Source organism: Apiospora aurea (assembly GCF_038362705.1).
Source record: "Apiospora aurea strain CBS 24483 chromosome Unknown utg000011l_segment0_segment0, whole genome shotgun sequence".
Classification (NCBI taxonomy): Eukaryota; Fungi; Ascomycota; class Sordariomycetes; order Amphisphaeriales; family Apiosporaceae; genus Apiospora; species Apiospora aurea.
The window spans coordinates 362,887-387,450 of NW_027117398.1; the positions used below are offsets into that span (position 1 = coordinate 362,887).

The following is a 24,564-nucleotide window of genomic DNA, read 5'->3' on the forward strand; positions in this document are numbered from 1 at the left end:
TATCTTTTTCGGTTTTCTATAATAAAATAATAACCTATAGCCTTACCTCGAATTACTATAACTATAATCATAACGCACTCGTAACTAGTTTATTAACCTTAACACAATAAGAACCTTTCCAACGTGACCCCTAAAACCTCCAGAGCTCTAGGTAAAAGACGAGGGTCCGAGTCCATGACTTCTCCCGTCTTGGTGTTCTCGAAACAATCCCACAGCGACGGCGTCCCCGCTCGTCTTGAGCGGTTCGAATGAACCCAATCTTGAGGCAGTGGGCCCAGCCGTGGATCCTGTCTGGTAGTCGAGTCCGTTTCACAGCTGTGGTAGGAATATCGGGCATGGCCTGAGTCATCCTTCTCGATCTGCACCGACCAGTCTTCTGGTAGCTGACCCAGAAGCCCGCTGGTGTCGTCAAGGCCGTGGATGTAACATTCTCCCACTACGCGAAACTTCTCGCCCTCCTCGGTCTGTCGTAGTAAGATGGATGACTTGCAACCAAGGAGAGTGCATGCCACATCGCCTTCTTCTGCCGTTAGCTTCCAGCGCCATATTAGCTGTCAAAATACAGCAATGATGATTCGTTCACGTACCTTGCCTCGCTCCTGCAGGAGCAAGCCCAATATAGCCTTGCGCTGTTGTGACAAACGATCGCCCCTTCAGAATGCTAGTGATGAAATAGCCGTCACTGTTTTCAACCTCGCTCTTACTCGGGACACCGTTGACGCTGTATAGTCTATCAAGGAAGTATTTTTCCAGGCAGCCATGGTCGGTAGATGGTGACCGGGCCATCTGTCATCGACATAGCCGAGACGCAAGATCATGAGGAAGGCGTCCAGGAGCGACCCTCCAGTGATATATGACTCTGTTGTCAAATTACGAGGCTCCATGTCCTGTATATGACATAGGATTTCCCATGGGTCCGTCGGGGTTGGCGGGCCGACTTTGCCAAGGACTGCTAACCGACGGCCCTTGACCTGCAACATGTCGGGTGCGATGAAAGTGCTACAGGATCGCGATATTCCACTGGAAAGTACGAATGCTGAAAGAGGTCGGGTAACGCGTGGGACAGACCAGTCAGGAACCCACGAAGGTCGTTGGCCCCTTTCGTCAGGAGGTGAAGGGAACTCGCAGTCCTGGAGGAGGGTCAGCCGGTTGTCGTAGTTCATGCAAGCCAGTGCGGCATCCATGAACACCTGTCTGTCTTCAGCCTTGTAGTCGGGCTTGATCGACCGGGTGAATTCGGGAGGGGTGATCCCTAGGACCCCGTAGATTCGATCTTTGGCTATGTAGCATTGCTTCTGCCGAGCTAGGTTCATGATGAAGGGGATGGATAGCTGGTCGAATCTCCAGGTCAGAGCACGTACAAACTCCAGCGGCCTGCGGAGGCTGCACGGCAGGCTATCTTTAGCAACCAGGCAGACAATGGCACGGATGAAATGGTACCAGGCCACCTCGTCTCGTCCACACACTACCAGCGTCTTCGAGTTGGCCAGAAGGATCTCCTGCATGATCCACAAGCGGCCGAAGTATGGCCTGGACAGTAACGCCTGGATAGCGAACCACGTCTCCTCTGGGTAGGGAAGGGGAGTCACGGCACGGAACCAAGCCGACTCGGTGGCAGTGGGCGAAGCGAACCGCACGGTGCTTTGGCTCAGCTCCAGTTGCTTGCCCAGGTGCTCGAGTGTTGACATGGCTAGTGTGCTTTGCTCGCTTGGGCTTCCGGGACCAAGCCACACGACCACACGGCTGGCCATCCGATAGATGGTGGCCATTCGCACGATCTGCTCCGACTTTTCGTCTTCGTCTTTTTGGTTGATGCACAAGGCATCGATCCACAAAGTTCGAGGCTCATCATGAAGCCTCAGGTGTCGTAGTGCAGCCTCCAAGTTCTGCCCGACATCTACTGTTGTCCACGATAGCATCGAGTAGTCTATTCTGTCCACGAAACAGCCTGGCGCCAACTGCGCAACATGCACTGTGCGTGGATTCTCCGGGGATCCCCAGAGGTATGACAAGGCTTCATACCGGGGCTCGAAGTCTGGCAATGGTAACTCGACAGGTTCGTGCAGATGTTGCTGATACGAGTTGGGGTCTGGGTGTGTCCAGGAAGTTCGCTCTGACGGCTCGTGTTCGAAAAGGAATCGACCTTCAAGCGTCACGGTCGCCACCCAGTCTTTCGGAAGGCTACGTTGGACATCCAAAAGGGTGCGTTGTCGAGAAGTATCGTTGGATGTCACCACGCCAGGGGGTATGTCAGGGGTACATGCCACAATACGAGTCTGATTGGATCATAGTCTTGGCGCGGCAAAACGGAAGCCAATCTAATATCCACTCCAGCGTCATGGAGCCGAATGTATTTAAGTTCCATATCAGATGCTCATTTAAGGAGAGATAAAGGGAGCAATTAATATAGGTGAGTTGCCTGAAATGTTGGATTTGCGTCAACTGACACTCGAACGCTGGGAGACGACAAAAAGGGGGTGGATTGAGGGAATATACGTCTCCTTCTATGTACGACAATCGACCGAGACAAGCCTACCGACCGTACTGACTTGCTGCTTGTTCCAGATGGTTCGGTGAGGCCCCAGGAGTTTTTCATTACTACATGATCTCTCTCACAGCCTGGGCGTTTATCGCATGCACAGCCTACCATGTGTTTATTGATCATTGGACCAACGTACCTTTCGGGCGTTGTTAGACTCAGCCACTGTGCGTCATCGAAAATGCACTTTCGGTGCTTTGGTAGCGAGAAGTGGAAGACTCGCAAGGCAGCATCAGGAGTCGGGACCATTTAAACCGACCAAATCGCCTTGCCGTCTCGACTCCCGTCCTTTCCACCATTGCTTCATCACTCACCCTACCAAACACTACCCGTAGCACCAGTCAAAGAAGTCTAAGACGCATCAGTGTTGGTCCAGGCCCCCTCCTACGAACCCAGTTAACACCCCAGCTAACCCATAGCGTTCTATGTACCTCTCGTTAGAGCTGCCACTTGAGCTACATCATTCGCTCAGAATGTCCGACAGAGCCATGGAAGCACTCTCCGTTGTTCGACGCGAGGAAGAGAGCAACGCCCAAGCCAAATCCCAGGACGCCACAGAGCAACAGATGGATGCTGAGCTTCCTGGCAACAACGACAGCGCCGATCAGGCGGATGAACACCAAAATAATGCCGACAACTTGGCTGAAGTTGGTGCTAATGCTGGGTATGAATGAGCTTTGAACCACCTAAATGTATGCCAGATGGAAATCTGGGAGGGGTTGGAGGTGGCGTGCGGCACTGCACGTCTTGTCAGAGGTCGAGGCCAGCATCAGATCGCCGATGGACCAATCGGGGACATTTCCAATCTTTACCCCGTAGACATAATTGAGCGCTTGTTAAACTGCCGACTGGCTGCAAGTAGTCAAGTGTTCGCCTTGCGTGCGCCTTGTCACTGGGTGTAAGGGTACCTCTGGTACTTGATTGTGATTAGTATGACGGAATATGACGGAACACACTGGTACCTGCTGCTGACAAGGGACTCTGATTTAGGCGAGCAGGCCGTGGCTGTGCTCAAGGCCAATCAAATCACCTTGCAGATCGACTGATGCCTAGCACTGCCACATGAAGAGGTGCTGCAGGAGCTTCATCTCGAACGTCGACTACAGCCTGGGGCATAATCATGAAAAACAATGCCACCGATTATCCCAGTAACTGTTATACCGCAACACGGTGACTACAGTTCTGTTGCCAAGTCTGCTGCCATTGCAACTCATGGCGCTTACGACACTCGCCCCGCATCAACAGGGGCCCCTCACGGTTCAGTCAACCCCGAGCTGCGTCTTGGTCGATCCCCGAGCACGCGCCTCCTATACCGACTGGTACCACTCACCATCTGAGGAGTCGTAAGTGTGTAGATCTCATCGAGCCCTGCTAACCTGACCGTGTATTTCTGAGTCTTAGTCCCAGACTGACAATGGGGTTTTGGCCTGTATGACAGATGGGCCCAACCGGCCAAGGACGCCTACGACCTCGCGATCGAAACGTTCACAAAGGAGCTCAGCCAAGATGAGTTGCAGTCGATAGGCATATCGAGCCAGAGCGGGATATCGAGTCAGAACTCCATGCTTGACGTCCAGGCCGCTGTCCAATCCGCCTTGAAAAACTACGAGACTAGAACTAAGACCTCGAAAGCTCGGGTGTGGTTGGTCAGCTGCTCCTCGCGTGTTAAGTATTACGAGAGCAGGTTATACAGGTCCCCGTCAACACAGATACTCAAGAACATTTCTAACCGGATGTCTTCACATAGCTGTTTTTGATACGCTGGCGCAGCACTATCCAGAGTTCACGTCGTTGGTATGGGGTACATTCAAGTTTCTCTTTACGGTAAGACACTCTCTCAGGGGTTCCAGGAGGAGACCGAATACTAACGTTGCTACAGGTTGTTTTGAACCACGAAGAGCTCCTTGCCGAGATCTCCAAGGCCATCTCACTTATTGCCGACATGCTGCCGTGGACTGTGCTTCACTCGGAGCTGTACCCGACGAAGCGGATGCGCGAGGCCGTGGCGCGCCTGTACGCCAAGATCATCAAGTTCGCGCTCATGGCGGTCCAGTGGTCTAAGAAGAGCAAGGTCATGCACTCGGTCGCCGCCATTATCCATCCGTTCAAGCTCAGCTTCAGCCCCATCATCAACGAGATCGCGGAGCATTCCCAACGGGTTAATGAGCTGGCCAGCGCCGCGTCCAGGGCCGAGATCCGGGACCAGCACGCAGAAATCCGGGACCAGCACGTGGAGATCCACAGCTTGAAAAGAGAGGTGGGCGAGTTGAAGGAGTTGTTGAGAGGCATGTGCATACTCATTACATTTTCGGTATTATCCTGGACGATACGTGCGTAGAGCCGGCTAACTAGACATTCGTGTAGCCCAGTCTTTACAGACCGAGATCATCGTGACCAGGTTGTCCTTACAGAACGAGATGATCATCGCTCAACAATCCCTGCAAAGCGAGGTTCTCATAGACTTGCGCGACCAGAAGCAGTTCTTCCGCAACGCACAGCTCGAGGATGTCCACCAGCTGATGCTCGAGCAAGGCACGCCCGATAGCGAGTCCAGTCTAGCCTTCTGTCGCTCCATGCGCACACGCCGGACCCAGAAGCTCGCCACACAACTGCCCGCCGCCTCCATTCCCACCTTGAGGGCCTGGGTCGACGAGCCGGCCTCATCGCTGCTACTCGCCGAAAGCCGTGGGATTCGAACGAGCCCCCTCGACTTTGCCGTCGAGTTCTTGAATGCCGTCCTCGAGCGCGAGTATCCCCTCATATGGGCCCTGCCCTTCCTGGCCGAGTCGTTTCAGCCCAACGATGAAATTGCTGCAGGGCCACCATCCTCGCCGCAGCCGCTTTCGGTGGCCGGGATTCTGCGTTCGCTGGTCCTGCAAACCCTTCGTCTGAGTGCAGCCGCCATGACGGAAAGTCGTAACCCGGTCACGATACGCCACCTGCGTAGTATCGTTACCGTCGAGCAATGGTTTAAAGTTTTGGAGCGTTGTGTATCCACGCTTCCCGCTCTATTTATTGTGATCGATATCGGCATTCTAGAGACAGCCGTGGGGAGGGGTTTCGATGATGAGGATGATGCTCGGGGCGATAGGGAATGTTACCGTGTCAGTGACCTCATTGACCGGATGTCGGAAATGGTTGGGTGCCGCCACCGCCAAGGACGTCTTAAGGTCGTGATTGCTGCGGTGAACTTCCGCGAAGCAGCGTCGATGGACGCAGAAGAGGTGTTTGGGGACATGTGCATTCATACGGACAGGGGCCGGCAGATTGGCCGTTTGATGCGGCAGCCGAAATACCGCGGGGTGTTTAGGCAACGAAACAGGGTGATATCCGAGGAAATTCGGACGGTAGTGGGCAAGTTTTGAGTATGTCTTGGTAGTAGGATCTGGTAGGAAAGAAAGCTCATATCTCGTTGTAATCATAAGAAATGCAAGATAAAACCCGATCGATACATAGTGCGAAGCGCCCACCACTGGACGCATCCGATCCTTTGCGAACCCATTTACCTAATACCTTCTTCGCGCGCCCACCTGTCATCCGTGTGCCCCTTTACAGTCTTCAGGTACTTGTTGAAAGCAGCCGCAGTCTTGATGACCTGGTTCAAATGCTCCCAGTCCAACCTCTCACCCCGGTGCTGCGCGAGCTGACGCGCCGTAAGCAGCGCGTTCCGGATCTGCCGGCCATTCATCTCTTCCAAGGCCAGATCGTCGAGACGCCCCTCGAGCTCCGGCATGTTGGCCTCCTCGTCCGACTCTTGGATCATGTCGAAGAAGTTGCGCCAGATAGCCTTACGTGACTTCTTGGTGAGGTTATCGTAGTGAATCGCGACCTGGATACGTGACTTGAAGGCTTCGTCGAAGGTACCTACGCGGTTCGAGGTCAGGATGAGAATACCATCGTAGTATTCCAGAATACGGAGGAAGACTTTGCGGGGTAGTTAGCGTTCTGGAAGAATAAATCCGTTGAGGGAAGCATGGGGGTGATTGTCGCACCAGAGACAAGACTGTTTCGGGCTAGGTCGGCCATTGTCCTCTCCTCCAGGAAGACATCTGCTTCATCAAGCAAAAGCACTGCTTTCGGTCAGCAACCGCATATTGACATCTATACATTCCCCTGAAGCATACCGCAATCCCAGATCTTGCCCAGGAACAACACAGTTTGCAGGTACCTCTCGACTTCCTGCGCTTCGGTTCCTATGTCGCCGCAAGTGACACGATATAGTGGTTTCTCGGCTATCTCTGCCACACTAGTAGGCAGCAATAGGTCAGCATACATATCATATGAGGGTAGGTTAAACATCAGATCTCGACTTTACCTCTCCGCTGTCAACGTCTTGCCCGTGCCGGGGCTGCCGTGTAGTAGAAGAATTAGACCATTGCCCTTGCCCTTGATAATGTCGTCCATGGCCTTGTCCCTCGACTTCTGCACGACGACAAGTGCGTGGATCATCTCCTTGGTCTTCTCGTCCAGTACGAGCTGCTTGAATGCGTTCTTATTCCAGTCCACTTCCGGGAGGAAGTTGTTGACGTTAAGTGCTACTGTTTCTCGGTCAGAAGCCACATCTATCGACTGACCGTGGTGGTATACGTGGTGAGGAACTTACCCCATTTTTTGGATCCCAGATTGAACCCTTCAATGGCACCAGGTAAAAGAAACTCGCAGCTCGGGGGCATCTCCTCTTTGGCGTCGATCCTTTGTGGCCACTTGTCGTAAATAGACTCAACCTTAAAAACCTTCGGTGACCTATTTGGGAACATCATATAGTATGTCGTTACATCCACCACGAATCTTTCATTGGTCTAGAGAAGTCATTAGCGAAGAGGAAGACCCGGTGATGTGTGGTAGGCAACAAACGTAATAACGGTCGTGTTTCTCATCCCACCCAGTGTAACAGCGCAAGCTCTGGTGGCGCATGCTCCAGAACTGTCTTCCAGTTTCTCGGATCTGATTGATTATCTCCGGCCTGGCGTACTTGAGAGGGTATATGGGGAGCTTGGTGATGGGAAACTCGTCCACTAGGAAAGAGTCGGTGTCTTGGGTCCAACCCTCCCGTCTTGCTTCTCGGCCATTGTAAGTCCAGGACCAACCTTCTAAAGTCCACCTGTCCCTGTCCTTTGGTGTCCTCTCCGGAAATCGGCTCAGCAAACGAGCACTTAACGAACTGCCGTGGCCCGTTTGAGTTACGACAATGTCGTGGGGTTTGTATAGCTTCGAAGAATGGTAAGCAGTGACAAGGCCCCGCTGGAAGAGCTCGTTGGCCGAGCGATACTCTTCACCATAGTTCTGTTCCAGGAACAGCAGGAGCGGGTCAAGTATAGGCCTGTAGGAAATTTCCTGTCCCACCAAGTCTTTGAGCTTCTGGTGGTGGTGGAATAGGAAGAGATAGGGTGCTTCCATGGTTCCCACGAATGCATCGCGCCCATCCGAGTTGCGACGACCGTATGGATCAAACTCGGCGATGCGCTTGAATGCGTCATTCAACGCTTTCGAAACAATCTGGATTATTTCGTTCCTCTCGGATGTCCGGCCACTATCACTTTGGATGGCTCGTTCATCTCTCTGGCGGCGGGCCGAGCCACACTCATGTTCTTTGAGAACAATGAACAAGATTTCCGGGTGTTCCTCCACATAGTATCTTACATCGGAAACCTCCTTGTTGCCGGAAAGAAGTTTGTACTCGTGAGTGGCATCCGTTTGATATTCTGGTTCATCTTCAAACAACATGCCACCGTGATCGTGCCAGGAGTTAGAGCATACCACTCTATGGAGGACTTGCGAGCGTGGTCCCTTTTCCCCATTCGCGGGCAATTCAGCCTGAGGAGCTTTCTCGCTTTTACCAACGGGGTCTCGGGCGCCTTTATAGAAGAGTCTCGACTCCAGAGAATGGATGGTATCCAGTAAATATCCAATGTATCGCGATGTATCGTGCGAGTGGTCCAGCACGTCGATTTCGAGATGCCTGTCGGCAATCTCACCTAAGGCTTCAGCAAGCCCAGTTGCCTTGGGTGGTGTTCCAGGACTGACGGAGCGGCTCACGCCATCTGCACTAGATGGCTCATGTTCGACAGGAGGAGGCTGTGCTTTGGTGGCCTCATTGCCTGTTTCTTTCGAGTCCGTAGTCTCAATGTCAAACTCGCCATCAGCTCCTCGGTGCTCTCCATCCGCAACAGTATTACTGTCATTTTCCATCCCGGTATCAGTAGTAGCACGATGCAAAGCCTGGGGTGAAGCAAGGGACTGCACCCCTGCCGATCCAGTTTGGTCTTGTACTATTTCTTCGCTCTCGAAGACTTCGTTAGGTGGCACTGAGGCATGGTCGGCAGACTCAACATCATACCCACCAGACGCCTCGGCAGTGCTCCTGCGTCGAGCCAAAGTGTGCCTCCAGGTTGAGTTCAGATTAACCTTGTCTCGCATCCATATTGCTCCAGGAGGTAGGAGTGGACGAGGAGGCCCTGCTCGTGGTAGCGGTGGTAGCAGTGATGCCGGAGGACGAACTCCTGGCGGTACGCCACGACCAAAAGGGCTAGGTATTGGCGGACTGGACAACATGGCGCCGGGTCCTCTGCTAGCCATTCCAGCTGCGTGGTACTTGGATTCAACATCTGAACGGTCAGAAAGAATTGCCATGATAAGTTTGTGGGGAGGTTACAATAGCCGAAATACGAACCTTTTATTATCAATTCTAACCCCATATCAGCAAGTAGCCGAACTGTTTCAGCCGTTTGCCCTCGGATATCATCCTGGGCAATCGTGTCGTCGATGAACATCGACTTAGCCTTGCGTCGGGTACGTTTGGGTACATTGTCAGGCGACGATGAGCCACTACTCAGCGATGAATCTGTGTCGCTCTCAGACTCCTGTTCGTACAGCATCATCCGCATCGACTCTTGCCTCATAGCGAACTGTGAGGCGCCAGGCATCGGGTCGTGTCTTTCCATTTTGCAACGTGGGTAGTTTAGTGTTTCTTGTTGCTCGTCATATGCAGTAGAAGTGTTGAGAAGAGAAATGAAAATCCAGCCAACTGCGGATAGGGAGGTGAGAATTGTCTGACAACCAGGGTTAGGCAGGAACGGAGGGGTTTTCAGGCACATCGAGTCTTCAGCCTGCTTACCGTGCATGCCATACAGACGTAAGCCACATTGCCCTGTATGACGTAGAAGCCTACCGCATGGCTCCGGCACGGGAACGATCATCCAGCTCGAAAAAGCAGTTACTCTAGTAGGGTATCTACACTGTAGATGTTGCGAACTTCCTCCGCGCCATCTTCCAAGCAACAAACTTTGGCCCAGGCCGGTTGATGATTCACAAAGCCGGCTGGTACAACCGGGGATCGGGGTTCGTATGGCCGCCACTCCATGAACCGGTGGGGGTAATTCCCAACCAATGGAACACCCCTTCGTTCGTAGACCCTGTTCAACCCTAGATACTGCCCACGTTGACATGGAAAGCTATGATGACTCGGCCTCCTGCTAGTATCGGCAAACGCCAAGTCCAACGGAGAGCTGCCGCGAGTGTAGTGGCGTTCGGTTGTCTCGCAACGGGGGCGTAGTTTCGGGAGTTTGATATCAATACTGGTTATCTCGGGCATCTTGTCCGGCGCCATGCACGCGAAGAAGGGCGACAACATGATTACTTTCATAAACAAGGAAACACCAACACGGTTCGTCGTGGTCCCACCATATTCGAACCCAAATGTGTCACGCATTGGGGATGAGATAGTTTTGAATTCCCGGCGGACTGCCAGTGGACACGAGAAGAACGGACTTATCTAATAGTCTTGCGTAATCATCGTTGCAAGGTGATTATGCCGCACTGATGCGGCGCTCACCCGAAATCGAGGTCGACGAGGCGATTGGAAATCGAACCAAGACGGCATCTTCATCCAACGAACCAAATGCACTCCTGGCCGATCCCCGGTCGACACCATACGATGGTGAGCGGGACCCCACTGATTGTCCCACTGTAAGCTGTACCGCAAGACTCGGAGACATGCCTGCATACCCTGCAGACCTGGATGACAAGTTCCTCCGATGCCCTGAGTATTTATGCCCTTTCTCCCGGAGGAACTCGATTTTCAGCACGGGTTCCGAGAGGTCGAACTCGAGGCGTCACCATCTTAAAGGGCCTAATTACCTCAACCTCTATATCGCCCATGCCTAGTAGGAAACAGTTCTCAAACCCCATTCCCCTCGACAATTATCACCATGGGGATCTCACGCGCAGTCGGGGCACTGCCCCTCCTCCTCCTCTTCGCCTGGTCCTGGCGAGAAATGAATCTCGGCCAGATCATCGCAACCGCCCGGCCCTCCGCCGAGTCCGGCTTCATCGAATGGGGCAACAACAACAAGTTCGCTATCCTCGACGACTTCCATGGCGTCGACTTCCTGGACCGGCTCTGGCGCGGCGGCACCGCGACCTTTTCCGTCTCGTCGTTCGGGTACGACCGCATCGCCGCGTGGCAGACCTTCCACTTTCTCGTCTACCCAAGTCTTCTGCTGCTCGCCGGCTGAAGAACGAGTAATGAATGCCCCTGTTGCCCCGATTACTGGTGGCTAATGACGATTCACCCTATAGCCCTACGGTCTTTGCCTTCGTGTCTCAGCTTACAGGCGCGGCGATAACCATGCCAGTGTTCTATTTCCTATGCATCGTGTTCAGCCCATCGGCTTCCGCGCTGGCGACATCCCGGCCGCCACGTCGGTCCGCCTGGGCCACGGGCAACATCCTCCTGATCCCGCTCGTGCTTGTGTTGCACACGGCCGAGGTGTTCGCCATGTACTTGGCGCCGAGCTACGAGTCTCGCCACTACTGGACCTGGGCCTGGCAGTCGACGCCGTTGTTGACCGGCATCGGCAACGTCCTGGCTGGCCTGGCCCTCAGGCTGTTTCCGGCGAGGAGGACCCGGTCGCCGTCGCCGTTTTCAATACAGAAAGCGATGCTTGCGGTATTGGCCTTGACGTCGACCGCAGTGTGGGTCTATACCATCACATTCTCGCCACATCCGCTCGCTACCTTATTCACGCCGGGTCCCGAACCACAGGATGGGCTTGTCTTGCGCAGTCGGAAGGCGTTCCAGGCGGACGAGATTGGTCTGTTTGGCAGCAGCTTCCTCTGGTTGGTATATTCGTATGTTGCTCTCTATCTGGCTGACCTGGTAAGCCTCAAGTGGCTCTTGTATAATATTTCATCCTTTCCGATTGGCACGTTGGTCCTGGGACCGGGTAGCACATCCGCCGTGAGCTGGTATGCGAGGCAAATATTGCTCGGCGCGGCTTGAGCAAGTGTACATGCATGAACAGAGTCGCGTTCTGTCTGTACTATACCAGGCTTTCGAGTTACGAGCGGATGGGCATGGTGGTCAAGACGTTCAGGGGGTCAAGTTCAAGACCCCCTGACCAAGCCTGGATGGGTTTATAGAGTTCAGGAATTTAGAACACCAACATAGATGCATAAAATTAGACTATTCTAATTTCTTATATTTGTTTTGTATAATGGCATCCTCTGTTAACCGTAGCTTCTCTGTACCACTTGGTTTGCTGCGCCTATATCTGCCGGGCCTGTTGCTCCCTGTTGCACACAGAAAATGGCTGTCACCAATCGAAGAGCTATCAGATCAACTAGAACAGAAGCAGTTCAAGTGCAGGTCAGTTCTGATCTGCCCACCAATGTGTCGTAGTAACCTGGGATGACATGACATGATAACCCTGGCCGACAACCGATCCTGTACATTGGTGCATAGCCCGCTCGATGTTGGTTGTGATGTTGTAGAAACCCCAGCACCCACGCCGTCACAGCCAAGGTTCCGTGAGTTGACGCAACGAAGCTATGCCATATCACCCCGTCCACGGAATGTTGTGCTCCACCACCTAAGCGACCGACTTCACCTTCCCCGTCTTGACATCGTACACCCACCCACTCACGACCGTATCCCCGCGCGTCGCAGCCGTGTGCTCCTTCAAGAAGCTCAAATCATCACGAACGGCCTGCTCGACGTCGGGGAAGGGCAAGTAGTCGAGCGTGGCGAGCTCGACGGCGGCGGCGGCGCCGAGGTTCTCCTTGACCTTGGCGCGGATGTCGTCGTTGGTGAAGGTCAGCATGCCGCAGTCGGTGTGCTTGACGACGAGGATCTCGCGCGTGCCCAGCAGCTGCTGCGAGATGACGACGGAGCGCAGGGCGTCGCGGACGCAGCCGCCGGCGTTGCGGATCACGTGCGCGTCGCCGAGGTCGATGCCAAAGGCCGCGCACGGGTCGATGCGGGCGTCCATGCAGGTGACTATCGTCCTCCGGTTAGCATCCCGTCTACGTCATGCATCGTTGCTTGGAGGGTCTGGGACATGGGACATACCGACGAGGTAGTGCTTTCCGGGAGGAAGGGGCAAGTCGCCCTTGCTGAAGTCTGCGCTGTATTCGGCATTCTTCTTCTCCAGGTTCTGTTGGATGGGGGACGCCATGGCTTCTGAGCTGTTGCAGTTGTGAGTATGATGAGAATTGATGAGTAGAGTTTGAGTAGGATTGATAGTGGGGTAGCAGGAGTAGTAGTTCTGGAATCAATCAATATATCATCACTCCCGGAGACTGGGAATTCGCTGATTAAGCATGTAGGTATAGTCGCACAAGTCGGAGTGGAGATTGGCTACGTGGGCGACGGAAGAGGGGTTTTGGAATCTGGCGTCATGCCGCACCTGAAATCACGCAGAAGCAGGGACGCATAAGAGAGCTGATTCAAACTCGTTGTTCCTTTTTCCGGGCTCGCTATTGTGTCTAGCCGCATATGCTAAACGGTGGCGGAGGAGTTATCCCTCGGTCGGCTCAACGGGTAGAGAGACAAAGTGGGTTAGATGGTGGTGATGTTGGAGATCGCCGTAGTTTGGCTGGTCCGACCCATCGAGGGAACCCCTCCGAACGAGCAGCCAACGGCGCACATCCTGCGGCCGCCTCGAGAGCGAGGGCATAACCCAGGAAGGAGTCAAGGCTAACCGGAGAGGCAGCCGGTCGGGCTACGAAAGGCATGACTGCCCAGGCGGTCGATGCTTCATATGAAGACTGTCTCATCCATCGCAGCGGAATGCCTCACTCGATTGGCTACGTCATGCCGAACGCCGAAGTGCACGTGGCGAGGGAGACAATGCCTCCTTATCTCCTGCTCTCTTTCACCGACGCAGGACGTGACACCACAGGCAGCGACTGAAAGAGACAATGTCAGCAGGGACCCGCCCGAAACGAGCAAGACGAAGGAGTTCTCTGGAGTTGTGGTTGTGTTTGGGGAGAGTGTATGGTATGCAACTAGCGCCTCGACCTGGGGAGCAGATCAGACAAACCCTCTGGCAGCTGAGCTCTGCCCCAGCTGTCCTCGGTCACGTTAACAGCACCAACCTCTTCGATACCTGGTGGGAGTGGATAGCTTGTGTGGGCCATGGACGCAACAAGTACCGACAGGGGCACGCGATCTGACGCGACTCAGCCGCTAGCGACAGAGTACTTCCAGTATCAGGCCTGGGTTTTGTGCATTGCCTTCTCGGCCGAACCTGAGCAAGTGGGTCGGATGCATAAGAGTCGGCATAAAGCACCCAAGTTCTAATGCATTCATTGTACGCACGAAACTGCATCTCTGGTTCTCTGCGCCCGCCGTGCTTAATAGGTCCGACGCGCCGCAACACGCTTCGAACACGCTTCTACCCCTGCATTCCCAAGCGGTGCTCAAATACCATTATTCAGACACAGCCGCACTCTGCCCCAATGTCACACTTCCAAGGCGAGATGCCTACAGCAGGGGAGCAAGCTCACCTTAGAGGCCCAATCAGGCTAGCCTAGCAGTACAATACAATATCTCAGCGGCGAAGTACGTTCATAACGTGCACTTGGGTTCATCCTTCGTTGTACCTTGGCGGCTCCTGCTGCACTTGGTGTGGAGGCTGGTGTTGCTGCTGCTGAAGCTGCGCCCAAGCAGCCAGTACATAAAGTGGGGTTGCCCAGAATGTACCCTCGAGTTCCCGTCATCATTTTCAACTGGCCTCTCCATTTTGTTCTCGGTCGCTGGTGGCTTTGGATGACGGGAATAGCGGCAATGCTGCATGCCCAGTCGGCAAGTTCACATACTGACAAGGGGATCACCATCATCAAATTGGGTTTACTTTTACAGTTTCTGGAGCAGGCAGTTCAAATGGGATCAGCGCCATGGAGAATGCTGTTTACTGTAGGACAGAAGACAACGTAATCCAGTTGGCAGAGAAAGGCAAGTGCAGGGCAATCTGGCCCCTGAGAATTACCATGTTTATACCGAAGGGTCTGGCGAGGGAAATGACGTAAACTGTAATATAATCCAGTTATACATCGAGCGAATAGCAACCCCAGAGCAGTACCGAGCGAACAAGAGACACATTAATATTGGTACGACTGGCTTTCAGTCGGGTTGATTTTATCTTGGAGTCGAGCGGCGTTGGCAAAGTGCGGAAGCAGGCCGCTCACTGTAGTCCAGCAGCCCCACATCTGCAGCTGTTTCTCCAGTGCCTGCCTGCCTGCGAAATCTACAAGACCCTGCGCCACTTCAACCTTTGCCAACCCATCCCCCAACAACCACCACCCCCCAGTCACCATGGAAAAATCCGAGCTGCTCGCCCTCGCCAGGGAATACGCCAAAACCGAAGACCTGTTCGACCTGCTCGGCATCGATGCGCTCAAAGCCGAGGACCAGGCCGAGGTGCGCCGCGCCTGGCGCAAGGCCAGTCTGAAGTACCACCCGGACAAGGTCGGCGGCCCCAGTGGCGACGGCTTCAACGACACCATGAAGGCTAAGTGGGAGCTGCTCGAGCGCGCCCGCGAGATCCTGTCCGACCCGGCCACCCGCGAGGCCTACAACAGCGCCCGCAGCGCCATCCTCATCCGCGAGCAGCAGCGCGCCGCCATGGACGCCAAGAAGCGCGCCATGATTGAAGACTTAGAAGCTCGCGAGAACGGCACGGCCGTCAAGCGGAAGCGCGATGACGGCAAGGTTGCCGAGACTGAGGCGGAGAAGCAGGCAGCTATGGAGCGAGGGCGGAAGCGGAGGGAGGAGCGGCAACGGCTGATGCGAGAGGCTGAAGAGAGGGAACGGCTGCGGAATCCGACAATAGTACAAGAGCAGAAGGCGCCGGCACACCCACAACAACCACCGCAAGGCGAATCTGGGGAAAGCAAACCTACGGCGTCTGAACCTGACGATCAGTACGACTCGAGGATCGCAGATATCGAGAAGCGCCTGGAAGAAGTGCGCCAGCGCAAGGCAGCCAAGAAGGCCCGTAAAGACAAGGATTCCAGCAGTACCGTTGTCGAAGAACCGGCTACCGCTGCTGCTGGCGATGATGCAACGGCGGCACCGAAGCCTGCACCGAAACGGAGCGCAAAGATGGAAGCATTACTGAAGAGATTGAGGGAAGATAAGCAGAAGCAGGGAGAGTAGCACATGTCATTCTATTATTCTATTGGGGCGCAGGCTAACGACGATTTGATACCAAGCCATGCAGCGTTCGAGGCGGGAATACCAAATCATCATATTGCATACATGAGGTGAGAAACTCGCCCATAACCGCTAATATTCTGCCATCAGGGGCTGTACTCATTATCAGTATCCATGACCGTGAACATGTACAAATCAAGGGTATCAAGGTGTGCGCGAAGAACTTGACCAAGGTACAGTATATACAGAGCTCGAAAACCACGTTATTTGATCCATCGCCACAGCTCACTCTTCCAGCGCCGAGCCACATGCGTGATGTCGTGATACGCCCGCTTGAGTCGGAACGAAACCCTCGAAGCGCCCGAAGTTTTCTCCGCGGCGGTCGTACCAGTCCTCATATGCTCCGCCATCCAAGTCGCCCACTCCCAAGGCGCCGGCTTGCCCCCCGGCACGCTGTTGAAGTACTCCCAGGCCGCGACCCCGCCAAAGTCCGGGTACTGCGCCGTCAAGTCGCGCAGCGTGCCCGCCACGACGTCGAGCGGGACAAACCCGCTGCCGTTCTCCGTGCTCGTCAGCATGCCCATGGTGACCTTCCGGGCGGGAAACCCGGAGTCGACAATGTCTTCGTAGTCGGACGCGGTCTGCGGGCTGCCCCAGCCGAAGTAGAACTGCGCGTTGTAGAAGTCGATGTCCGCCCCGCGCTGCGCCTCGAGGTCGAAGTAGCTGAACCCGCTGAGGTTGCCGCCGCTCCGGCGCAGGGCCGCGCCCACGGGCGCGAGCGAGATGACGAACCCGGAACCGAAGTCGGCGCGCAGCCGGTCGATGAGGCGGACGATGCCCGTAAGGGACATGCGCTCTTCGACGTCGAGGTCGACGCCCTGGAGGTTGTACCCGGCGAGAAAGTCGTGGAGGTGGCCGTAGTAGAGCTCGAACTGGGCGTCGTCGCCGTCGAGGCGCTGAAAGGAGCCCTGCGCGGCGCCGCCGATCATGGCAGTGACGGTGACGCCCGCGGCTTGGAGCTGGGCGGCGTCGCTCCAGACGGCGTCGAAGCGGGGGTTGTCGGGGGTGAAGTCGTTGAGGCGGATCCAGCCGTCCTGCTCGTCGACGATGTGGATCGCGGAGATGAGCACGTGCGTCACGGAGATGGGCCGGGAGGGGTCGATGAGCGGGAGCATGGAGATGTGGTCGGTGGCCGAGTTGTTCACGTTGGTGGTCTGGTAGTAGACGACGACGCGGTGGTCGTTGGCGGCCGCGGCCGCGTTGGTCTCAACGGCGTAGGCCATGGTGAGCATCGAGAAGGTAAGGATCAGCTTGGTGAGCCATCCTGTTGCGACTTTGCAGGGCAGCATCTTTTGTTTCAACTCTATTTATGTGACGGTAAGTGAGTAAGTTGTGTGCAGAGAAAGGGTCTGCTGGTGATGTCTTGGATGAAGACCCTCGTGTCTTCTGTCCTGTGTCTTGGCGTATGTCTTGGCCGTCAAGTAGTCCGCACGAGGACATTTGCGGCATCAGGATAGCCTTTATATCGCCTGTGTTTGCTTGGGGATGCGAGGGGCCGTTACACGTACATTCCTGTAATCTCAGTCTACGTAAATAACCAACGTTGCTCCTTTTTTCTGTCTTTCTCACTCTGTCGATCCTGCTGCAACTAAATCCTTGCCTTAATTGCGCCGAATGCACTGTCGCCTGGACATGGTGCTTTGCCGCACTCTTTACAACGTACTTGCGAGTAAGCACTTATACGCGATCACCACTGTTTTCAACAAGGATCCCAATCCATCTCATCTCTTTGGTGCGCCCTGTACCCGTCACGTCACACTGGCACAGAAAACTTTTGCATGTAAACATGCTCTGGTGATTCGCTATCCCACTCTAGGAACTGACATTCGCTGACATGCGTTGCTTCGATTGACCGCCGAGTGAGCGAGTGACATAGAAGAGCCGAACGGAGGAACTTTGGTTGCTGTGTGACCTGACACATGTTGATGTCTTCGGTCTGGAAGACCACCACTACAGAGAGAGAGGCAGCTCACTCTGGCCTTGGCATCTGTACTACCCGCATGCAAGCAGGAAGGACCCGCAATGAATGCTTGAGGTCGACTACATGTAGCCTACATCAACGAGCCAGTTACCACGGCAGAGTATTGCATACCTAGCTTGAGCCATCCCACCTCCCGCCGGTAACGGACAACTGAGGTTACATTGAATGCTTACTCTTCTAATATTACGGATGTCGGCGGTGAACTGGATTTGTTCGTACACGAAACATCTAGTAGCCAGTGGGAGGGAGGAAGGAGGCTGCCGATCAAAACGCCAGCTGCTATATATATATATATATCCATGCCCGTACGACGACGGACATAATGCGAAGAAGCAATCTCTCACTAAAGCTGTGAGGTGAAGAAATTCTGTCACGGATCAAGAAGACCTAGGCCATATTTCTCTTATCTTATGCAGGGCTCCCACATCTCGGAAGTCGGACCACTTCCCACATATTGTGACCAGGCGTGTAGGTCACTTGATTGCAGGCTGCGATAACCCCTGATCTTAGTTGCATGTGCATGTAGGCTACACTGACTGTTGATCACCACCTACCTAGCTGGGGTTAGGTCTTGAAGTCTGACACGAGTCGGAACTGATCACATATGTACATATATGATATTCTTGAAGTAATACAGTCGAAAAAGGATTCCAGCCAAGCAAATACAAGCTCCAAGTATTAGGCGATGGTTGGAGAGGGATATATCCGCCTAACGCCGAGAAGGAGCAATTAAGGTTATCGATAGGGCAGTTGGGCAGGCAGCAGCAGGCTTAAGCGGCGAGAGTGGATTCAGAAATGGCAATTAGATCGGCAGTCAAGTCCGCAATTGGGTCTTCTGCGTCATTCAATACGCTCTGTCGCAACAAAGAACTAGGCAGCTTCCCGCCTGCCTGGGGTCCGGCGCAATACGTGCGATGCCTTTCAGAATTCACCTTGCCTCACAAAGATTTCTATGAACGCAAGCTTTTTAGGTACGTAGCTATGGTGTGAATAACGCCAGCCCCCAAAACAAATCCAAGCTTTGCCGGCGACGCTTCGACCTGCCTGTGCTTTCTCCGTTACTTCCTGTCGCCACGAGCACTTCTCGGCCTCCCCATACTGGACTCCGCTGAACTTGCTCGCAGGCAGCCAGGCTGGTCATGACGTCCGACATGGAGGCAAGCGGAAGCCGCCCTGAGCACGACAATACGAACCACGAGGAAGCTACTCAACTGGACGAAGCGACCACCACCACAGAAAACATGGCAACCTCGGCATCTCCTCCGGGAGACGGAGGTTCTGGGGCCGATACCGACGCATTTGACGAGGCCGCCATCCTAAAGACACTCACCTCCAACGTCCGCGACCAAGACGACCTCGAGCGCGAGATCTCCCACCAGGGCAACCTGGCCCTGATTGCCCGCGACGACAAGGGCGACGAGAAGCGCATCGAGCGCGCCCAGGCCAGCATCCGCAAACTCGAAGCCCAGAAGAAGTCGCAACAAGACAAGTTCGCCAAGACGATCGGCAAGCCCGACGTCAAAGCCAAGATCCGCGAGGAGATTGCGAGACTCAACCAAGAAATCCAGATTTGCCAGGGCGACATCGCCGACTGCACCGCCCGTATCCAAGAGCGACACCAGAACAAAGATGCGAACCCCGAGTCGCAGAGCACCAAGAGGAAGCTGCCCGGCGAAAGCCAGCAGGCCTTCCTGATCCGAACGGGCAAGATCACCCCGCTCGCAAAGGTCGCGAACCGGCGCACGGAACTGGTCGACGGAGAGTTGGCCAATGTTTTGGTCGAGGCCGAAGAGGAAGCGGCGGCGGAGGAAGAGGAGCAGAAGAACCAGCAGAACAGTCTCGGACCAAGGTCGCACAAGTATCTCCCGGCGCCTGGAATCTCCAGTGTTTCCGAGGAGCCGGAGGGGCCGCCGGAGCCAGCGCCGGCGCAACTACCTTCGAGGGCAGTCGAATCAGAGTTCTCTTTGCGCCCGCGCAAGAAGCGCAAGTTGGCCGGTACTAGGGAATCATCAGATGAACCCTCCCCTCGCCGCGCTCGTCTGACGGCTGCTGCGCCCGAGGACGACTTCATCGACGATGCCGCTGAGGATGAAGATTCAGACGATTTTGACATGACCGAGCGGCCTCGCAAGGTACCGCAGAAGAAATCCAAGTCATCCAAGGGAGGCGACGAGAAAGTGGACCTGAGCCAAATCGACGATGGTAACGAGGAATCTTACCAGGCACGGCTGGAACAATGGGTTGAGGCAAGGCGTCGGGAGCGGCGTAGAGTCCGGCAGGTGCAGGGAGTCGACCCAGGAGCCGAGGATGGGGATGAAGAAGAACAAGACGGCGACAAGGCTGAATGGTTGAAACCTCACCCCAGAGTCTCCGATTTGGTGCTTGATAACGACTTGGCACTGCCTGGCGATATCCACCAGGCTCTATATGACTACCAGAAAACCGGCATTCAATGGCTCTCTGAGCTTTATGCCCGGGGGACTGGAGGCATTTTGGGAGATGAGATGGGCCTTGGTATGTTTCCCCTATCGGTGTACCCATCTGATGAACGCTAATGACTGTCCCAGGCAAAACGATTCAGATGGTCTCCTTTATAGCTGCCCTGCACCATAGCGGGCAACTCGAGAGGCCTGTTATTGTCGTTGCCCCGGCCACGCTTTTGAGGCAGTGGGTGAACGAGTTTCATCGCTGGTGGCCGTCGCTACGAGTCTCCATCTTGCATGCCTCCGGCAGTGGACTGCTCAACGTCCGGAACGAAGACGAACTTGAGGATGAGGGGCTTTCTTGGCAAGAACGTAGCAAAGTAAAACGATCCAGCAAGGCCGCGCGCAACATAGTAGATCGCGTCGTCAACCAGGGTCACGTACTTGTTACTACATATGCCGGGCTCCAGACGTACGGCGACATCCTCATCCCCGTCGAATGGGGCTATGCGGTGCTGGACGAAGGACACAAGATCCGCAACCCGCATGCGGCCATCACCATCTACTGCAAGGAACTGCGGACGTCGAACCGAGTCATTCTCTCAGGAACGCCGATGCAGAACAACCTGACTGAGCTGTGGTCCCTGTTCGATTTCGTTTTCCCGATGCGCCTGGGCAATCTGGCCGACTTCCGCCGGAATATCGAGTTGCCTATCAGGATGGGTGGGTATGCGAATGCGTCCAACCTGGAAGTCATGACGGCAGAAAGATGTGCCGGGATCCTGAAAGACACCATCAGTCCATACTTGTTGCAGAGGATGAAAGCCGATGTGGCTGCAGATCTTCCGAAGAAGACCGAGTTGGTTCTATTCTGCGACTTGACGAAAGAACAGCGAGAGGCGTATCAGAGATTCCTTGACTCTGGAGAGATCAATGCTATAATGAGCAAGAAGCTCCAGCCGTTGGCCGGGATCGATATCCTCCGCAAGATCTGCAATCATCCTGATCTGGTAGATCCCAAGCTGAAGTCCAGAGTTTCCCACGACTGGGGATCCGTACAGAAGTCTGGCAAAATGGCAGTACTCAAAGGAGCGTTGCAGCTGTGGAAGAGACAGGGCCACAAAACACTCCTGTTCAGCCAGGGTGTGCTGATGCTGGACATCTTGGAGAAGTTCGTCCAGAACCTGGGCAACTTCCGCTACCTCCGAATGGACGGCGGGACGCTGGTCAAGAACCGACAAGCCCTCGTGGACGAATTCAACAACGACCCTGAGCTCGACGTTTTTCTTCTGACGACGAAAGTCGGCGGGTTGGGCGTCAACCTGACGGGCGCGAACCGTGTCGTCATCTTCGACCCGGACTGGAACCCGTCGACGGACGTGCAGGCGCGGGAGCGGGCGTGGCGCCTGGGGCAGAAGAAGGACGTCACCATCTACCGGCTCATGCTGCGCGGCACCATCGAGGAGAAGATCTACCACCGGCAGATCTTCAAGCAGTTCCTGAGCAACAAGGTGCTTAAGGACCCGAAACAGCGTACGGCGCTGGACCTGCACAATTTGCATGACCTGTTTACTTTGGGAGATGCCGAGGATGAAACGGAAACGGGGAGACTGTTCAAAGATTCCAAGGTTCAGCTGGAGAACAAAGAGTCCAACACGGAACAACCAGGCGGCGCAACAAGCCAAGCACCTACTGCTACTTACACCGCTAATACCGATGATCCGCAAGACCTGCTTGACATTAATGGCGTCGCCAAGCTCGAGGACTACCAGACGGACCCGGCAACGGAACCGCCGCCCAACGAGGATGACCGCATCATGCAAGGCATCTTCGCCCGCGCGGGTGTGCACTCGGCCCACCAGCACGACGAGATCATGGGCAACGCCAAGGGCGGCCAGTCGGCGCGGGACAGCCTGCACAAGCGCGAGGTCGACCGCGTGGCCGCCGCAGCCACGGCATCTCTGCGCAGAGCGCACGAGGAGGCTCGACGGACACCGGCCGGTACCGTCACCAGCACTGGCGAGTTTGGTGCTTCTGCCCCTCCGGCTGCTCCGACGCTGAGTGGCCATCACGTCATCCCCCTCTTCCCTCTTCCTCCTCAACCAGCCAGCGAGGCGGGCGCAGTGGCCGAGGCGGAAGAGGCGGCAGCGGTCCCAGCTCCGGCGCCATCCTAGCAAATCTCGCGAACCGTCAGGGTCTGAACAATACGCCCGCCTCATCCTCTGGCCGGTCCACGCCCGCCGCAGCCGCAGCCTCCGGCCCCGAAACCACCGACTCGTTGGCCGAGCAGTTCGCGCGGGACCTCATCGCCTTCATCCGCGCGCACGGCGGCCGCGTGCCGACCAAGGCCATCAAGGACCACTTTGACGCCCGCTGCCGCACGTCGCGCCGGGTCGAGGTGTTCAAGGAGGTGCTGAACCGGGTCGCGAAGATGGATAAGACGGGGAGTACGATGCGGGGAATCTGGACTCTGCGGGAATGAAGAAGCAGCAGCAGCAGCAGCAGGAGACCAGAAGAAGACCAGTGACTTACGAATCAGACCAAGCAAGAACCTTCTTGATTTCTGATGGTGGATTGTTGGGTGGACGATTGCTTAGATTTATATTTACGAGGGAAGTATGTAAGTTATTAATCAGGGGCGGCAAGGCAGAGGCAGAGCAAGCGAAGATACCATTGCATTGGGAGGCGTTTCTATCATACTGGCGGCACAGTTTCATGCCTCTTACACATACACTGCGATTCATTACCCTCGAGACTCGCGAAGTCATTACTCTAGATAAGCATAGAGAGAATAAAGCATTAACACATATCACAATCATCACTTGCGAACTGGGTTGCCAAGGTTGCACGATTTTGCAGTCAGGATTCATGCCAAGTTCTTGTCAAGCAGTGTAGAGTGTGCGAGGAGAAGCATCATGTTGACAACGAAATGGCTTATTTGTCAAGCCAGCTTCATTATCTTGATTGGTAGTAGTCTAGTGCTACGGAGACCAGGCAGCGCAAACCGCCGTTCTCCACGTATTGATGCCACCGCACACAGAAGAAGCCCCAGAGAAGGAGCAGTCAGATGATGCAAAACCTCGCTTTGACGTTTATAGTCGTTCAAAACCCCAGTTTTTGTTTGTTTAGTTGGTTGTCTGTTCGTCCCTCATCTCAAGTCCCTAATAGTCGTAAACTGTCGTAAAAAACCCATCCAGCAGCTTGGCAACCGTGAAGAGAGTATGAAAGAAGAGAGCGAAAACACACACTCCGTAACCAGTGAAGAGATACGAGAGTATGGCGCTCAGAGACGACGACCACGGCGACCACCCTTTCTGCGGGTGCTGTCGGAGGGGGTGGGGGTGACGTCCTCGATGCGGCCGATGCGCATGCCGGAGCGGGCGAGGGCGCGCAGGGCGGACTGGGCACCGGGGCCGGGGGTCTTGGTGCCGTTACCACCGGTGGCGCGGATCTTGATGTGCAGGGCGTTGATGCCGAGCTCCTTGCAGCGGATGGCGACGTCCTGGGCGGCCAACATGGCGGCGTAGGGGGAGGACTCGTCACGGTCAGCCTTGACCTTCATGCCACCGGTAACACGGCAGATGGTCTCACGGCCACTGTTGTCATGATGTTAGTTGTGTGTTCCTGGTTTGTGTCGATTGTGTATCAATCGCGGGGCAGAGTGGTGGACGAACCTGAGATCGGTGACGTGGACGAAGGTATCGTTGAAGGAGGCGAAGATACGAGCAACGCCGAAGACGAGCTCACCTGCGGAACAGAGTCATGTTAGCAGCCAATTCTTCCTGTATGGGAATCGACTTCTTGTCCTTCCATCGCCATGAAGTCATTTCTCCCCTCCTCTGGATCATCTCCAGATTTCGACGAGAAAATCCCATCATGGCGCGACGGACAAGAACTTTGGGGAAATTGCAATTTGGATCAACTTACCCTCACGGACCTGGGGGCCCAGGGAGATGTTCTCCTTAGGGGCAGCGGGGGCTTTCTTGGGAGGCATGTTGACTGAGTTGACTTCTCTGAAATCTTCGGGTGGTGTGGTTGATGGATGGGACGGACGAAGGAAAAGAAGAGACTTGACCGCAAATCGAGAAATATCACCGACACACACAGACTGGGGGTGGGCAGGGCC

The 24,564-nt window shown here is 55.0% G+C and overlaps 9 protein-coding genes across 9 annotated transcripts; 4 read left to right on the forward strand and 5 right to left on the reverse strand.

Annotated features, from left to right (window-relative positions):
• Positions 1 to 653: 653 nt before the first annotated feature.
• On the reverse strand, positions 654 to 2,365 carry PG986_015095 (uncharacterized protein; the record flags this gene model as incomplete). Its single annotated transcript, XM_066851317.1, has 3 exons — positions 654 to 1,641; positions 2,023 to 2,276; positions 2,330 to 2,365. 3 exons carry the CDS (start codon positions 2,363 to 2,365, stop codon positions 654 to 656), a joined length of 1,278 nt encoding a protein of 425 aa, XP_066692406.1.
• Positions 2,366 to 3,012: 647 nt separating this feature from the next.
• Positions 3,013 to 5,904, forward strand: PG986_015096 (uncharacterized protein; the record flags this gene model as incomplete). Its single annotated transcript, XM_066851318.1, has 6 exons — positions 3,013 to 3,203; positions 3,720 to 3,858; positions 3,997 to 4,176; positions 4,310 to 4,363; positions 4,419 to 4,850; positions 4,918 to 5,904. 6 exons carry the CDS (start codon positions 3,013 to 3,015, stop codon positions 5,902 to 5,904), a joined length of 1,983 nt encoding a protein of 660 aa, XP_066692407.1.
• Positions 5,905 to 6,041: 137 nt separating this feature from the next.
• PG986_015097 (P-loop containing nucleoside triphosphate hydrolase protein) lies at positions 6,042 to 9,480 on the reverse strand (the record flags this gene model as incomplete). The annotated part of the gene is made up of 7 exons (XM_066851319.1): positions 6,042 to 6,463; positions 6,532 to 6,609; positions 6,664 to 6,785; positions 6,855 to 7,077; positions 7,143 to 7,338; positions 7,394 to 9,144; positions 9,210 to 9,480. 7 exons carry the CDS (start codon positions 9,478 to 9,480, stop codon positions 6,042 to 6,044), a joined length of 3,063 nt encoding a protein of 1,020 aa, XP_066692408.1.
• Positions 9,481 to 10,746: 1,266 nt separating this feature from the next.
• On the forward strand, positions 10,747 to 11,819 carry PG986_015098 (uncharacterized protein; the record flags this gene model as incomplete). The annotated part of the gene is made up of 2 exons (XM_066851320.1): positions 10,747 to 10,997; positions 11,117 to 11,819. The coding sequence occupies 2 exons, from the start codon at positions 10,747 to 10,749 to the stop codon at positions 11,817 to 11,819; spliced, it is 954 nt and encodes a 317-aa protein (XP_066692409.1).
• A 589-nt stretch (positions 11,820 to 12,408) lies between these two features.
• On the reverse strand, positions 12,409 to 12,993 carry PG986_015099 (carbonic anhydrase; the record flags this gene model as incomplete). The annotated part of the gene is made up of 2 exons (XM_066851321.1): positions 12,409 to 12,815; positions 12,888 to 12,993. 2 exons carry the CDS (start codon positions 12,991 to 12,993, stop codon positions 12,409 to 12,411), a joined length of 513 nt encoding a protein of 170 aa, XP_066692410.1.
• A 2,141-nt stretch (positions 12,994 to 15,134) lies between these two features.
• PG986_015100 (uncharacterized protein) lies at positions 15,135 to 15,977 on the forward strand (the record flags this gene model as incomplete). The annotated part of the gene is made up of 1 exon (XM_066851322.1): positions 15,135 to 15,977. The coding sequence occupies one exon, from the start codon at positions 15,135 to 15,137 to the stop codon at positions 15,975 to 15,977; it is 843 nt and encodes a 280-aa protein (XP_066692411.1).
• A 260-nt stretch (positions 15,978 to 16,237) lies between these two features.
• PG986_015101 (uncharacterized protein) lies at positions 16,238 to 17,323 on the reverse strand (the record flags this gene model as incomplete). Its single annotated transcript, XM_066851323.1, has 1 exon — positions 16,238 to 17,323. One exon carries the CDS (start codon positions 17,321 to 17,323, stop codon positions 16,238 to 16,240), a length of 1,086 nt encoding a protein of 361 aa, XP_066692412.1.
• A 1,843-nt stretch (positions 17,324 to 19,166) lies between these two features.
• Positions 19,167 to 22,920, forward strand: PG986_015102 (SNF2 family N-terminal domain-containing protein; the record flags this gene model as incomplete). The annotated part of the gene is made up of 3 exons (XM_066851324.1): positions 19,167 to 20,529; positions 20,583 to 22,510; positions 22,549 to 22,920. The coding sequence occupies 3 exons, from the start codon at positions 19,167 to 19,169 to the stop codon at positions 22,918 to 22,920; spliced, it is 3,663 nt and encodes a 1,220-aa protein (XP_066692413.1).
• An 801-nt stretch (positions 22,921 to 23,721) lies between these two features.
• Positions 23,722 to 24,432, reverse strand: PG986_015103 (40S ribosomal protein uS11; the record flags this gene model as incomplete). Its single annotated transcript, XM_066851325.1, has 3 exons — positions 23,722 to 24,034; positions 24,113 to 24,185; positions 24,366 to 24,432. 3 exons carry the CDS (start codon positions 24,430 to 24,432, stop codon positions 23,722 to 23,724), a joined length of 453 nt encoding a protein of 150 aa, XP_066692414.1.
• Positions 24,433 to 24,564: the final 132 nt, after the last annotated feature.